This window comes from Ambystoma mexicanum, chromosome 6q (genome assembly GCF_040938575.1).
Source record: "Ambystoma mexicanum isolate Mex_15411 chromosome 6q, UKY_AmexF1_1, whole genome shotgun sequence".
NCBI lineage: Eukaryota > Metazoa > Chordata > Amphibia > Caudata > Ambystomatidae > Ambystoma > Ambystoma mexicanum.
The window spans coordinates 30,107,542-30,123,952 of NC_090937.1; the positions used below are offsets into that span (position 1 = coordinate 30,107,542).

Genomic DNA, 16,411 nt, shown 5'->3' on the forward strand with positions numbered 1-16,411 from the left:
TACAACGGACGTTCGCTCAAATCTCTCTCAGGAGTTCTCAAAGCATTTAATAAAAAATTACATTTATATAGTAAATGTTCGTCATCACTGACATCATACTACGTGGCAGAATATGAAAACCCAGTTGGGTTTGTGATAGGCTTAAGGGGAGCATCTACGTATACTTTCTATGGGGGACAGGATTGTGATTGGGTCTCTAAGGTCAGGTGGACAGATATGCCCACCCCTAGAGCAAGTCATCTTCACCATCATGGAAAAAACGTTTCATTGGCTTTCAAACTATAGGTTTCTTTGCTATGTGGCCCTATCCGATTGGTTGCCATGCTTGCACCCTTCTGGAATATTCAACTCGCTAGCAGCACACAAGCTTGTATCCCAGGTGCTTGTGGGTTAGACTTGACCATGCCTCCCCACCCAATTAGCACATCATCACTCCTGCTCTCTACCATTCGACTTGTCTTGGAACTCGGCCTTGCAAAGTATCACTGCACTTGAGAATAGAAGAGTGTGTGAGCATGGTCTTATCTGCAAGTCTCAGTGTAGCTTGCCCAAAGTTTATTTTCATCTAGACCATGTGACTGGAGACCGCATTTGAGCTTTTTCTTTCGTATTTAACACTATTAAATTAGTAAAATCTGGCACTTAAAATGTTTTTCAATTACACCTCAACAGGAGCTCACCTTGTTTCTCAGGTTCATTGGATCTTCTCGAATAGATAACCAGTTTCTTGGCTGCCCAAACCCTTGACACTGGGCCAGACAACCTTTCTCGAATCTTCCCTCATTGTCAGCCGTTTTCTTCTACTGTGCCACACTTTCAGCCCTTCTGTTCATGGGGTCCTAGTTTGCTAAAACATGACGTGGAACATCCATATTCTATGTACATATATATTGGCAGCACAGCATGCAGTCTTTTCATTACGTCTAGCCAGCCTTCACGATTACTTAATCTACTTGCGTTTCAGCATCTGTACAATTATAAAATGGCTTGCATTTTCTACAGTGCTCTTTGCATGTGCAATCTTCATTCTGCACATGAAATGTTGCCCAATTCTCCACTTCGCCATCACTTCTGTGTGTGTCATTTCTGATTTATGTGACATCACCAGTCTTCTTTTTCATTCATCTTCACACTTCTTCTGGAACCTCCTTTAAGAGGCTGTCATTTCTCTGCGAGTACATCATATAGGGCTTTCTCAATAGATACCTTGTTTCAAGGATTCTTTGCGGTATAGGGACCATTATTGGTGTTGTGCATGTCACAATTTCCTGTTTCCAACATATAGGCAAAATGGGGTGTGGGAGGAAGACTTCCGGTAGCATTTGGCTCCTCCTCTACAGAGCCAAGAGCTCTACAAAGAATAGCAGCCAATTGATGATCCGAGGATGACCTCTGCAGCTGACTAACACCAACTCCAGTGAAGTCCCAGTAAAAACCCTGCTCTTCTGCCTGATCTGAAGAAGACCTTCGTTGGTGCCTCAACCTCTGAACCGGTGGGAACAACCAATCTCGACCCCCGCTGAAGGATCCATGCCTTAAGAAGTATTCCAGGACTAAGAGACGGACTGACCGGTTCTCTGTCCTGGCTACCTCGCTGCAGACATCACCGTTCCAAGAGCATCCTTGGAGCTTGAAGGATCTTCAACTTGGTAACAAGATGCCTAGCTACTGAAATTTCACCATTCATGACAGAAGAGGAGCTCTGCAGGGCCAGCTCCTTTGTTCACCAAGCGAAGACAGCCTGTCGCCGCCTGACCATGGTGACTCCTTCTCCAATCCATCTTTATCATGTCCTGGAGGTCTTCTGAGGTGTGCCTGTCAAGTGAAGGTCTTCATCTTGTCCTGCAAAAGGTGCCCAGCTGTCTAGTCTTCAGAAACTTATCACAGAGCCTGGAACCTCAGATTAGCTGGACAAAGTCCCGAAAGGGAACTCTGCATCCACAGCCCATGGACCTCGCTTCAGCAGGAACAGTACAGAAGTAAGCGGGCCCAACAGATTCAGGAACTCCTGAAGTGGTTGCTGAAAAGATCCTAGTAGAGTGAGTTTGCATAGCTATTTCTATTGCCCCCTTCACTTCCCCGCCATTGGGTTGGATGGGTGTAAAGTCCTAACCATATCTCTGCCTTGCCTGACTAAGAACAGTGGTGGTCTGGTCAAGGATCTCCTGCCCTCCTGCACCGCAGGGCTTCCCCTAGAGTGGTGGAATTTGGAGAGAAACTTGTACAAAATGTACTAACCTTTTTATTCAACTTCTGCTGGCTTCAATGACTCTGGTTTGTGAATCACGCAGTAAACCATCTGAAAAGTGCATAAGCAGGAACCTGTGACTTTTGGGCACTAGACCCTAGATCTACCTAATTTACTTACCAGTTTATACTGGTTCTAAAACATGTTTTGTTTGGGAATAATTTTTATTATTTTAACAAACAACACTTCAAACATTACAGCCAGTTAGGACATTTGTGATCAGCGTCTTCAGGCGTCTCTATTATCAGCATCTCATCCATGTCATCAACTTGGTGGTCGGCCTGGGGGGGGGGAGGCTCACAATTGAAGTCACCAATTGCCTCCAAGCCATCAGGGGACCCACCTCTTCCTCCCCACCTCTAGTGACTGCTTCATACCAGGCAGCCGATTCTGCCTCTACCCATTTCAAGAGGTCTGCCCACCACATCTCCAATCTAGGCCGGTGGGCCGCTTTCCAGCACATTGCAATTCTACGCTTGGCCAAGATATAAGCCAGGTCCTTCATCTTGCTAATATGCCTTAGGTTACGTGGCCTGGGAAAGCTCCCAAGCATGCATGCCCAAGCAGACCCCACGTCTAGCACTACCCCTCTGTCAGCCAATCTTGTTTTCAGTTCTATCCAGAACCTATTCACTTCCGGGCAAGCCCAGAACATATGCAGCAACCCAGCCTCCTCCTCCCCGCACCTGGGATATTCCTGTACAGCCGAGCCACCGAACCTGGCTATTCTACCGGGGGTCAAATATGCTCTGTGGGTGACATATAATTGGATCTGCTGAAGTCTCGCATACCGGGACACCTTCTTATGGTACCTTTGGGCTCTATCCCATTGTCCATCGTCATGGGTTCACCCACCTCCTCCTCCCAGCCATGCCTCAGTTGAAGCAACTTCTTCCCCGCCCTCGTACTCAGTAACTCATATTTCCGAGATAATTCATGCCCGCCCTCCGAGACATCATACATCATTTCTATGGTGGCATCAGGTTGTTCTGCAAGTACTGCTTCGGGCCACCTTTCCCTCACCAGTTTCATGATTCTGGAATGGTGTCCAGTCAAATGGTCGAAAACAAAGGATCGAATGACCATTTGATCGACAGTTAAATGGTCGGAAAAAAAAGGTTGATTTTATTTATTTATATATATTTTTTAGTTTGGGTTGGTAGAAAAATGTTTTTAACGAAGAAAACAGGGGTTTGGGGGAACCCCCACATAAAAAAAAATCTTCAAAAAAAATCTTCAAAAAAAAATAATAAAATAAAACAAAAAAAAAATCGACCCTTTTTTTCGATCAGTTTACTGTCGGTCAAAAGGCATTCGGTCCTTTTGTTTTCGACCATATGACCTACAACCTTCTGGAATAAGTAATATTTTGGCCTTTATGCACCCCGGTCTCCTCCATTAATCTTTGAAATCCTAATGCCTCTGCCTCCTGCCATATGTCCCCTAGGGTGGCCAGGCCCACCGGTTCCCAGTATCTGCGGACCCCTTTTATCAGTTGGGAGTCTCCTCCACATAACACCACCAACGGGACCTGCTGAGAGAGCGGGTCCGGGACACCCACAGTTCGCCATGCTCTACGCCAGACCTCCCAGCCCAGCACCAGCAACCTCGCCATCTCCAGTACTTTTATTTTAGGCAACCACACTGTCTCTCTTAGGAAGTAGGGGGCAGCGTCACTCCGCAAAAGCCTGGCTTCCGCCGTTTCATCCTCAGACAACCAACTAGCTACATCTAGTAGCTGTCCCACCAAGTAATACAGTTCAAAATTCGGCAGGTTTATACCCCCCTTATCGCACAAATTTTGTAATTTCCAAAGGGCCACCCTGTTCCTACAATTATGCCATATGAACCCCCTGCACATGCTATGAAGTTTGACAAAAAAACGTTTGGGGATCAAGTACGGGACATTCACAAAAAAGTGTAGCAGTCTGGGCAAGACTACCATCTTGAACAAAGCTGCTCTTCCCATCATGGCTAGGGGCAATCTGGACCAAAACACCATGCTGTTTTTGATACCTTCAACTGCTTTCTCTGTGTTGTATTTATGATCTGCCTCTATCGTGTGGTATACATTTATGCCTAGGTATCGAAACGTCTCGATCCGCCAGGGTATCTGCAAAATGGGCAGTTTCCCGACAGGGTGGCATAGCATTCCATCACCTCCAGGACATATTGTAGGTTCTTTTCTGGGAAGTGCAGGTAGAGAAGCATGACATTGGCATACAATGACATTAGGTGTGTGCTTCCCGCCGTACAGATCCCTACCTCTCCGTATTGTTGCCTAAGGCAAGCTGCCAGCGGCTCAAACGCAAAGATATATAACAGGGGTGACCAGGGACATCCCTGTCTGGTCCCCCTACTAAGTCGCCATTTATCTGAGATTATGGCGCCTGTTTTAACCCTTGCAATTGGAGAGCTGTATAATATCTTGGCCCATCTCATGTACCCCGGCCGCATCCCGCACTCTTTCAGGGTCTCCATCAACCATGGCCCTCTCACTGAATCGAAGGTCTTAACCGCGTCTAACTACACAATGACCAGCTCATCCGGGTCTTTCTCTGTTTGGTCAATAATAGGATGTAGCCTCCTATGATTGTCAGTGATATTTCTGCCAGGAACGTAACCCGGTTGGTCTGGGTGTATCAGTCTGCCGATTACTCTCTTAAGCCTGTTGGCGAGCACCGCTGTGAGTATTTTGCTATCCTGGTTGAGCATCGATAAGGGCCTGTAGTACCCACAGTCCGTGTTTGGCTTACCCGGTTTCAAGAGCGGGATGATCACCGCTTCTCGTAGGGACTCTGGCAACTCTCCCCGTTCATAAGCCTCATTAAATATGGCCAGCAGCGGCTGGAGCAACTCCTGCCTGTACGCTTTATAAAATTCACTGGGTAATCTGTCGGACCCAGGCGCTTTGCACGTGGGCAGGTGCTGGATCACTGTCTCCAGTTCGTCTGAGGTGATTGGGGCATCTAAATCTTCTCGTTCCAAGTCATGTAAGGTGGGCAGACCTATATCTTCTAGTGTTTCCTGAATTTCTTGACCCATGTCTCCACCCGCGTCCTCATACAATCATTTATAATATCTGAGGAACTCTTCGTTCACACCCTCTTGGGTATAGCGGATCTGGACCTCCTCACCCCTGACTTCTTTAATCTCTGGTCGGGGTGTCTCATTTTTATATAACCAGGCCAGCAATCTGCCCGGCTTGTCTCAACCCGCATGCTGCCTTTCTACGTATTTCTTATAATTCAGCTTACATAGCCTATCCCCGAGCTCGCTGCTAGCTTTTTGCAGCTCCCTCATCTTTACCCTGTCTTCCCGGGTGGTCTCCCCGCCCCCTACGCATCAAATCCTCTAGCTCCCTTTCTGTTTCCTGCAATTCCCATTCTATACCTCCTTGGTGTTCCCTAGATTTTAATATTGCTACTCCACGCACCACCACCTTGAATGCCTCCCATACTGTTCCCACAGATTGCACGCTGCCCGTATTAATGTCAAAGTATTCCGTGATGGCCTCCCTTAGGTCCTCTCGGAATCCTGAGTCCTGTAGGGCCTCAGCTCTAAGCTTCCACGTCGGGATACGCGCCCTGGGGGGATGGTGCCGCCACTCCAGGACCAAACGGGAATGGTCGGAAAGCACCGTGGCTTTATATTCCGCACCCATCATTTCTCCTGCTGTCTTGGCACAGCGAACACATAATCCAGCCTAGTATGCAGGTCATGCGGCGCTGCGTAATGTGAGTATGCAGTGCTGCGTAATGTGAGTATTGCCTATCTGTTGGGTGCAGCCGTCTCCATAAATCCTACAGTTTGAAGTCTGTCAACAGTGCCCACAAAGCTTTAGCTGCCGGGATGGGTTTATCTAGCTTACTGTCTGGCCTATCCATCTTGGGGTTCAGGGTGCAATTGAAATCACCTCCCCATAGTATCGCGCCGCCCAGCAGGGGGCTGATTTTACTATATAAAGACCTAAAATAAGCCGCAGTACCCTGGTTGGGGGCATATACATTTATGATGTTCACTTCTCGGTTCTCCAGCAGCCCCTCCGCCACCACCATTCAGCCTTCCGGGTCTATTGTCGACCGGAGCAGCTGAAACGGCACATGCGGTGCCACCCATATGACAACTCCTCTTGAATACGCTGAGTATGTGGCTCCCGTGACACTTCCCTTCCATTTCCTCTTGACCACCTCCAGTTTCTCTTTGGTGAGGTGGGTTTCTTGTAGTAATTCTATATCAATCCTCATCCTCCTCAGATACATCATTACTTTATTACGTTTTAGCTAACTATTGAGGCCCTGCACGTTCCAGGTCACCACTCTAAGATTACCCAAAGCCATTAGCTTGATATCCCGCCTCACCTCCCAGTTTCCCTTTTCGCTCCTGATAACACAGAGTTTGGCTCACGTCCCTCCCACCCCCAACAACCACCCCTTCCCCCCCTTCCCCAACTTCAACGCACTGCACACAACCCCTTACCTTCCCCTCCTCTCCTAACCCCAACAAATGCCCAGCTCCATCCCTGGATCTCAGGCCCACCTGCGTTTGGTCCCTCCTCGGAGTGCCGAGGACAAGAACCCAGCAGGGTGTCACTGGACTACCGGTGACCTAACTAAGCTTAGCGCTATGGGGGCACAAGGGTTGGCTCCCCCGCTATTTGAATAAGATTTGTCAGTTCAATCGGATCATGCATTCATGTGTATTCCAAACAGCACGTTCCCATATGCCATATCTAGTGCTATATTCCAGTCCCAGTGTCTTGCGCTATGTCACCCTGGGTGCCACAGCCGCATATTACTTATCTTCCCCATCTCCTGTCTGGATACCCGATTCTTGGGGGCAGCTCTGCATATCCAGCCACCCTCTGGAGTTTCAAAAAACAGAGTTCTGTTCTTGTGGAACACCTTCAGCTTGGCCGGGTAAATCAGCATGCACTTGTGGCCTGTTTCTCACAGTCTTCTTTTCACTGCCCCAAAGTTCATTTGTCTGCGCTGCACCTGCAAGGTGTAGTCTGGGTATGCGGTTATCTTCTCTGTCCCCGTTTCTATCGTTCTGCCATTCCGGAACAATTCGAGTATTTTTTCTCAATCCCGGTAATTCAGGATCTTTGCAATCATTGGCCTGGGAGGGGTTCCTGGCGGCGGCCTCCTCATCATCATCATCATCATCATCATCATCAGAGCCCTGTGCGCTCTTTCAACCGCAAACCCCTGGGTCAGCACCCCTCCAGTTATTTCCTGCAGTAACGTAGTTTCAACGTATTCCGTTTGGTTAGGCCCTTCGATTCCCTCTGGCAATCCTACGATGCGGGTATTATTCCTTCGGGTGCGTCCCTCAGCCTCTTCCGCTCTACTTTCTAGGTTGCCCACTCGCTGCACTAGGGCATGAAGTTCGGATTTATGGGCGGCGCAATCTGCTGTATTCGGGGCCACCTCCTTTTCCAAGTCCCCGGTGCGCTCCGCCAATGTTCTGAAGTCTTGTCTAAGTAAGTTTACCTTTTCCTGGACCACCCCGACCTTAAGCTCCAGTGCCGCCTTCAGTTTGTTCATGGCCAGTCCCAATTTAGCCTCCCAGGCCACTTTCAGGTCCGCAATTGCGGCGAGCACCTCCTGGTTTGTGCCCAATGCGTCTGTACTCCCGGCAGGGGTTTTATCTTTACTCCTGGCCCCTTCTGCCCCAGGCAATGTCTTGGCATAGTCATCCAGCGTGGGCTGCTTGCTCTTCAATCTTATGGGTTTATTAGACATTGTACTGTACCAACAAGGTGTGGGCCAGCACACAACTACTCACCTTAAGGCCTAAGCAACGTTGAACGGTTCCTGGTATTTGGGCCCAATCCAACCGTGTCAGAGATATATGCCGACTACCTGTAATGCTCCTGGAATGGGCTGTGTCTTCCCACGTGCCAAGGCTGGCTTAGTCGACCTAGCATGAGCTGCTACTCTCTCAGATGCTGGTAGTCAGGCGCATCCGCTGGCTTCAAACGCATCAGCTCCAGGCCCTGACAGAACCCTGCGGCTTCTTGACTAACGGTAGTGTCTTTAGCGCATTCTCCAGGCCCCATTCCAGCGTAGGCCACCTTATGCGTGCTCCCTGGTATTCAGCATAGGCCCTGGGGTGCACTGTGTTGATCAACCGTTCTATGGGCAATAGGATCTCTCAATACTGGGACCCTGTCATGGCGGCCCGTTGATCCATCTCACTTTCGTGGCTATTTGCGTGGGGGCTCTGGCGCCAGGTGATCATCTCTGGCAATTCTTGCTGGAGAAGGCTGAGCCTTCGGGTACCGCCTGGCGTTCTGTGCATGGCTCAACCGGCCCCGGTGCATCCCACGTCCGTCCCCAGGACTCGGCACTCAGGCTTCCCCTCCTCAGCCTGCGATTAACGCCGGCAACCGCTCGGTTGCTGCGGGTGCTGTGATATGTTGGGGGCTTGTGCCCACACGTGTGTTCCAAAACTGGGTGCGCGTTCCTGCGCTTTTGCTTGGTGCTCCACGGGAGACCAGCTGGGCGCCGCTCTCGGGGCACTCCGGCTGTCCACCGGATCCTCCAGTGCCTGGGGAGATCTCCGCTCCGGGCCTTCTTGCAGTCTCGCTACTTGGTTCCCAGGTGTAACGGGTCTCAACCCGGCCAGTCTTAGCTCCTGCTGGGTCTAGCTACTGCAAATTCCATTGCGGCCGTGCAGGGAAGACTCCGGCACCTTCCCTTTGGTGATCCGGATCACTGTAAAGGCTGGCGCTTTGTTGCCTTGTCCCGCCCCCCCAGGCCCAGGCACTGCGAGGTCTCTGCTCCTATGGGAGCCCCGAGGTCAAACAGCAAAGCTCTGGGCGTGCGGCACCAGCTGCTCCATCGCACCGCACTCAGTGGCTGCAGCACATCTGGGGGCGATCCGCTCCGGCCCTACGCAGTGTCCCACGATCGATATTGACAGAGATCCCTTGCTACTCCTCCACGTGTTGTGGGCCACGGTACCTGCTCCCCGGTCTAGCAGGACCCCCCTCTGCTCGGGTCTTCTAGTCGGCTCACGGGCTGGGCTTCACATGTTCCATCCAGCTGCAGCGGGCTTAATCTCAGCCGCACCAGCCTACGTGTTCGGCCACGGCACTGCGGCCATTTTATGTCCCTTTGTCCTTTGTCCGCCATCTTGCCAGTCTTCAAGTCACGGGTGCCCATACTTCTTTTCAGTGGCTGTAACTTTCCCACCGCCGATCGGACCATCTCAGCGCTCTATTTATGTACCAGTTATTCATAAATCCATGGATATGCTGACGCATGCATTGTCTCCTGGAAACGTCGCTTTTCCAAAGGATCGATGTCAGATCTGCGTGAGCTCCTCAAGGACACGTCCTCTCACGCAGCCATTTAGTCACGCCCCTAAAACATGGTTTGCTTTATTTTCTCACTTAATTTACCGCACAGTTATTTACAGTGTTGCCTTAACTTTGCAAACTATTGCATAACTGTTTTGAGCAGAACCCTGACTAGTGAATGCATATATGCATAAGATAGTAGTTTTGTTAGAATACTTACCTAAGGTTTAGCGTGTATTCTAAAGACCTGATGAATACTTTTATATTTTTGTGCATCATCTTTCTTACTGGAATTATTTGAGTGCTCCAAATGTGTCCTATTGTAGCCCCAGATCACTCTCACAACTTCCTGAGTCTAAGACTTACTACTCTGCTACTCTAACTTGACTGGGTTTGGAGAGGCAACAGTGTCTTGTCCTGTTCACCACAACACGTTGGCCACTCAGAATCAACCCCCATGGTTAATTTTTATCATCCATCTTATCTACCACTGCTCTCAATCATTATGTTTCTGTGTTTTCTTTGTTTAGCGAAGCCTCAAGGCAGGACTGAAAATAGCTGTTGTTCACACATGGATTCACTATGACCTTAGTTCTGCAACCTCTGCTGTGGTTTGGACTGGTATAAACCAGTCCACTAGACATCCTGTGTAGGTGGACCTGACTTGACCCATTTTGGGGGCCAACCAGATTGGCTGGCCATCAAAGCCTTTGTTTGGGTGCCCCAGGGTATGATTGGAGGGCAGGTTGGACCGGTGGGACCAACCAGTCTGAACCCCTGCTTGAGGATCCATGCCTGCCGAGCCTTTGGAAGTGGTCCTGAATCAACCAGTAGACTGATCAGCTCTCTCCTGGGCTATGTTGCTGCAGCAGTTGTTCCAAGTAGAGCCTTGGAATTTGGCAGATTTTCAGCATCTACCACAAGTCACCTGACCATGTTGACCTTCGTTGGATCTTAGTCTTCTTCGTGTCCATGAGGCGTCCCATACCCACATCTCCCACAGAAGTCTTCAGTTGTCTTGACCTGGAAGCGGTCGATACAGATGGGTGCACCGCGACCGACGGAAACAAAATCCCTAGAAACAAATGATCTTTTCAGTCTAGCCAAACCTCGCTGTAAGAACAAAAGAACAAGCCTGCAATAAAGTCTGTAACTTCAAACCGTGGTATCCAGAGAACTCTGACTTTGCTGTTGCCTTCTCCCATGGGTATATAGGGTTTAAAGTCCTGACCCTAAACTCATTCTGACCTGATCTTTGGTGGGGGAATCTGGGTTAAGAATCCTTTCCTAGGCCTACCCTAGTATGTCGAGTTGAGTTGAGTACTTACTTGAACGTTTATCTTACTTGGGAACTTTCAGTAATTATCACCACAGCTATATAAACTTAACTGATGAAGTTATACTTTGGAACTGGTGATGTGTGGGCACAAAGCACCAAATCATCTTAGGGTTGGACTTCATAAGATTGAGGGAAGTAGTTTTTGTGTCGATTCACAAGAGTTCTGCCTAGGTTACATATGTTCCTTTTATCCGACTACTTACCTGCTTTTCACTGGCAATTGATTCATATGCTATTTTTATTCTCCAAATGGTGAATGTGTATATATGTTTTGTAAGGTTTTGTGTGGCAATATTTACCTGTGACTTTTATATGCTTAGTGTGAAAACTAAAGGCATAGTAAATAATTGTCGTTTTATACTAACTCTATAACTGGAATTGCTGTTGTTGCTCTCTGTGTTGACTCATTGTAGCCCTAGACCCCTCTTGCACCCTCCCTGAGACTAAGCCTCGACTGCTCAACTACCTTATCTTGATATCTTGATTGGGGTTTGGCTAACCTCACAGTGTCTTCCCTGTTCACCATAATAGGGTGGCCTCCCAAAATCCTCCAACCAGGGCTGATTTTAGATATCCATCTGTCACGGCTGATCTCGGATCTCTGCAATAGCCCACCTCTCAAGCAGTAAATGCACACGGTCATTAAACCAAGTTTATTTTATAACAGCCGCTGGGAGAGCGGCTAGACAACTCCTAGGAGATTGAACTAACCAGAGTCTCTATCTGAACCACAGAACAGACACAGTATATATAATTTCCCTCATGTTGCCTTACAAGTCATTACCCAAAATACAAATGGGTTGGCTCTAGTCAATGAAATCTAATCCCCCACAATCTCGTTGGCTGCCTTCCACTGTGGCACCATCCCATTAGACATACAATTTTCATGACATTGCATATCCAAGCCCAACTCTCTTCTTTGGTTTCTCCCTGCAAGACACACAACCCTAACAAGGCATACAATACATTTTTAGTACAGATTTGACATGGTCACAGACCTATAGTCCTAAATCTGACATGCATGGTTTATGTATGCACACTTTATGAGGCTATAGATAGCTAACAAAAGGACTCCTTTGATCGGGCACCAACATGTTTTTTTCCAAGCACTCTGACACTCTGGACATTTATTTTTGGCGTCCTCTCACTTTTTCATCGTGCATGATCAACAGTTCAATCATTCTGGCCTCTGTCCCCATTATAGTCTTGTGCCTGCAAATATATGTGACCTTCTCATAGGTCCACATTCATCTCTGCTCCCAGTCACCCTGTTATAGCTTTAGCCACTAACCCTAGATTGACAGTGACGGGTGGGAGCTGCTTCTTCACCCACACAATTTCCAAAATAAAAACCCTGGCCCATTCTATTTCACCTCCAAATAGCCGTTCCCGTGTGTTTGCAGCCATCACTCCTCTAACCTCTCCTTTGGAAAGCCAGTTTTCCCGAATAAAAATGTGTGCAGGTTTATTTTTATGTACGTGTGTTCAAAACTACTGCATCCCCTTATCTTTCATTCAAGAGCCTTTTTCTACTTTAGATGAAGTTTCCGTGCTTTTAAATCTCTTTGCGCCAAGTTGCACAATGTGCTCTCATATTCTATCTACACAATATATGTTGCTCCATGTATGCAAATCTAAAATATACCCCACTAGACACAAACTAACACTAAAAGTAACCTTTGACAAACCTCAATTCACGTTTCCTAAAAACATGAACAACTACAGCATTGTAACAATATTGCATCCATTCTTAATATTAATATGGTGCGTGCAACATTAATTTCACTTTTCTATTAGGATGAAATCGATCTACCCCAAAACATCTTAACAGGCAGAGGGCAGGAAGGCGGCCATTGCAAAAAGTGACAAAAGGACAGGCAAACATCTTTGGAAACTGCAATTTTAGAGTTAATGACATGCAATAAAATGTAAATAGTGCACAAGTAAAAAGCCAAAAGCACAGTAGAAAAATATCCACCTCCCACAGCCCATCCCGTACCCATTGTGCTTGTAACCACAAAGTTACAAAAGTAACAGTTCTAAGGATACAAAGTATCCAAACCACACTTCACTTTAATGAGATGTCTGCAGCTTTAATAATACAAGGATTCCACTAAGGGAGACATAGTCTAGCAGAGCTGATAGTCTTAAGGACGGATCCGTTTTCGCATAAAAGTGAGCAAAAAGAAAGGGAAGTAAAGTGGAAGGCTTTAACTGCCTCCAAAAAGTTAGGTTAGACAGCAGACAATATGAAAATGTTAGGGTGTACCATGGAGGTCTATGGCAGGAAAGTAAAAAAAATGTAATATTTCCTAACTGCTACCAAAAAGGATCATTGAGCTACTGATGCAGTAAATATGTGTGTACCCATGGTGAGACCAAAATAAATCACAGCCAAGACCAGCCTACTCCCTAAAACTAATGTAGGGCACCGTAAGGCTAAAATGGGGTGCTTAAAAATCACCCCAGTCATTGGAGCCATGTGGGTTGCCATAGAAACATATACTAAAAAAGTTTTGCTGACCCTCTGGCCACAAAAATAAGCCAGGCGATCTTAAAATCGAAGGGCGAAAAAGCAAAAAGATACATAATATCATTGGATACCATTTAGAGCTTTGTGCGGAATGATTATCTGTTACAAAGCAACACACCAACCATTTATTTTCAGATCTATAACAATCCTCTCACTAACATCAATAAGGAACCAGACATATTTTGAAACAAGTCACAGATCTTTCTTCGCCTCAAGTAAGAAATATAATTTATTAAAAACACAGATTCAAATTCCCAGAACAAAGATGTGCTGGAGCAGTGAACCAGAACAAATTCCCAGTGTATACTATGGATATGACGGGGAAATACATACATCAATCTATCTGTCTCCTATGCATCAATGTCTCTAGAATATGAAAAATCCATGGTTTACCTGTTTTTAAGAGTTTTATGTTACCTGTTTAAGAGTGAGCGTTTTGGCCTTTTCTTTGGATGTTGACATTTCCCACACACAGACCACGGTGCTGATTCCTCCGGTTATAACAAGCTTGGGGTTCGGGCAGATGGCACATAAAATTTGCCCCCATTCGGATAGGCACTCGTAGACGACAACTGTCTACAAAGAGGTCGACAAAGAGTTACTGCTCAAGTTGCACCCTGAAACTGTACGTCTAGCTTCCAACATACTGCGTCACTTTCAAAATATACACTCAGACCATCCCTCCACAGCTCTTATGATCATCACATTGCAATGTTAGTCAATGAAAAATGTCATGAAAAGACAATAACCCTGTCCTTAGCAAAATTTAGAAAATTTAAATGAAAAAGCAACTTTGAACTTTGGCTACAAAGGAATAAATAATTTAATATAGACGATTTAAAAACAAATAAAAAGCATAACAGCCAATTTCAGCTCACAAACCTTATCCGATTCATAGGTCCCCAGACGGCAGCTGAGGTCTGCATAGCCCCACGCAAATGTTTTGTTCCATGTTGGTGGTACCAGAGCCTTATTCTGTTCCACTGCCAGGACACCCTTGTCCGTACAAACTATCTGTCCCACTGGTTCTTTCAATTCTTAAAGGAGATAAAAGATAATGTGCAATATTTCAAAACCAGAGATAGGAGTGCTATTTTCTTACAGTGCAGTGACAAAACATTCATCCTGAGGTTTAGTTGTGGCCCAGGAAAGGGGGCTCAAATTGGCAAATAAAGACAGTAAGTAATGTGATGGCATTGCTATGCAAAAAAAGTAGAATAACTGTACATTAAGGCAATTTTCTTATGCTCGATTTCTAGGGTCCAGACATATCTCCGAAGTGGCTTACAAGGTGTTACCTCTGAGCTACCCTTACTCTCCAAGTGGTAGTATGGCTGAGCAGTCAAGACAAAGTCCCGAAAGAGAAGGACAGTTAAAGAAAAGGTACAGTAAACACTTTCAAGATACACAATAAGAGCATGTGCACACAATAGATTTGTAAAAATATATTCTTTCAAGAGAGTTGTGCAACAAGAATATCTACCATTTTTACATTGAAGTATGTGCATTTTTCGACGTAGACAATAGTCAGTAAAAAGTGACCGGACTGAACTATTACATTATAGACTTGCGTTAGGACACACACAACAATACAAAATATGCAACATGGCTAACTCCTGATTGGTTCAGTGATTTTCAATGAAGATCAATGGCCCAATGCAAAAGTATGGGTGAATATACCAGGTCTGCACAAAGAGCCCAAGCACCCGAATGACGAAATCCAGTCAACTGAGGGTAACTGACCACTACACAGAACAGGAGATTTCATAGAGCAAGTCCGATGACAACAGCCAGGGAACTTGCAGTACAGAGACATATAAGCAGGGGTCTGCAACAGAGACCTTAAGCATTTGACCAACAGAACCAAGACCCACAGGTAAGTCTTGGGACTCCAAGTGGTCTAAATGAAGAAGCAGCCTTGGAGCACCAAAGACTCAAAGATTGCAAAAGTGGGTTCCTTCAGCATCAACCAGAGATGTTGGGATTATCTGCCGGATGGGTCTGGCCAGCAACAGATGGCCCCACAGCCAAAAGAACAGAATCCTGGCCAGCAACAGATGGCCCCACAGCCAAAAGAACAGAATCAAGGTGTTATAGTCAGTGGAGGGGCTGTGGCACCAGTCCTCCTAATGCCACTACTTCCACTGTGGCTTCCTGTGCATGGGTGATCACTGGTGAGGACCAGTAGATACGGGAGGTGCTGCACGTCTGCCTGACTGCAGGAGTGATCTATGTTGCAGTCCAGCCACCTGGAGGTGTGGGAGTGCATCTGCCACTACTGGGAGCCTGACTGCAGCGCCATTCAATCCAACGCTTCTAACAAGGAGAGAAGGGGCTGTTCTAGGAAGGACTGCAACACTATGGCAATATATAAAAGCAGCATACAACAGGGTGGCATGGTGGAGACATGCTAAGCATGTCTGCCCTCTTAAACCAACAAGGGACATCCTTACATCAAAACACAAAAGCAAAGTGTACGCTTATTGACATAATAAGGTAGTGATACAATATATTTAATTGCTACTAAAATTTCCCACAGAAGTCAGACTTACCTGTTTGGTGTGCAAATATTTCACCACTGTAAAATGGTGTTACTTCATATGCAAGTGCAGCAAGATAATGGAACTTGCACATCTTCAACACATAGTATCCACACAATAAATGGATAAAAGGCTTATGACGGGCTTGACCTCAGCCAACCCCCCTCCTCAACCGCATTACACAAATTCTTTCAAAATCCAAGCAAGGGTGGACAAACTAATTCTTGCATTGATGAATTAGTGAATTTATGATACATTCGACTTGCAAAATCATCCACTAATCCACTAAGGCAAGCGATTTCACCTACTAAAAGGCAGTCAAACAGATTTTCTATAAAGAACCTGTTATATTTGGAAACAAGAAAACATGCACATATTTACGAACATTTACTCCTCCAAAACAATGGCAAAGTGTCTAAGCAACAGAATGTCTCCGGAGTGA

General features: G+C 46.6%; 1 protein-coding gene across 5 annotated transcripts in view; it reads right to left on the reverse strand.

The window, feature by feature from the left end:
• Positions 1 to 16,411, reverse strand: part of WDFY3 (WD repeat and FYVE domain containing 3) — a 2,538,776-nt gene that overhangs the window by 255,650 nt on the left and 2,266,715 nt on the right. For all 5 annotated transcript variants that reach the window (XM_069630405.1, XM_069630406.1, XM_069630403.1 and 2 more), the window contains 2 exons: positions 14,312 to 14,466; positions 13,847 to 14,005 (listed from right to left, as the gene is read on the reverse strand). In XM_069630405.1, the coding sequence (XP_069486506.1) occupies positions 13,847 to 14,005; positions 14,312 to 14,466 (314 nt within the window). The remainder of the gene's footprint in view (positions 1 to 13,846; positions 14,006 to 14,311; positions 14,467 to 16,411) is intronic.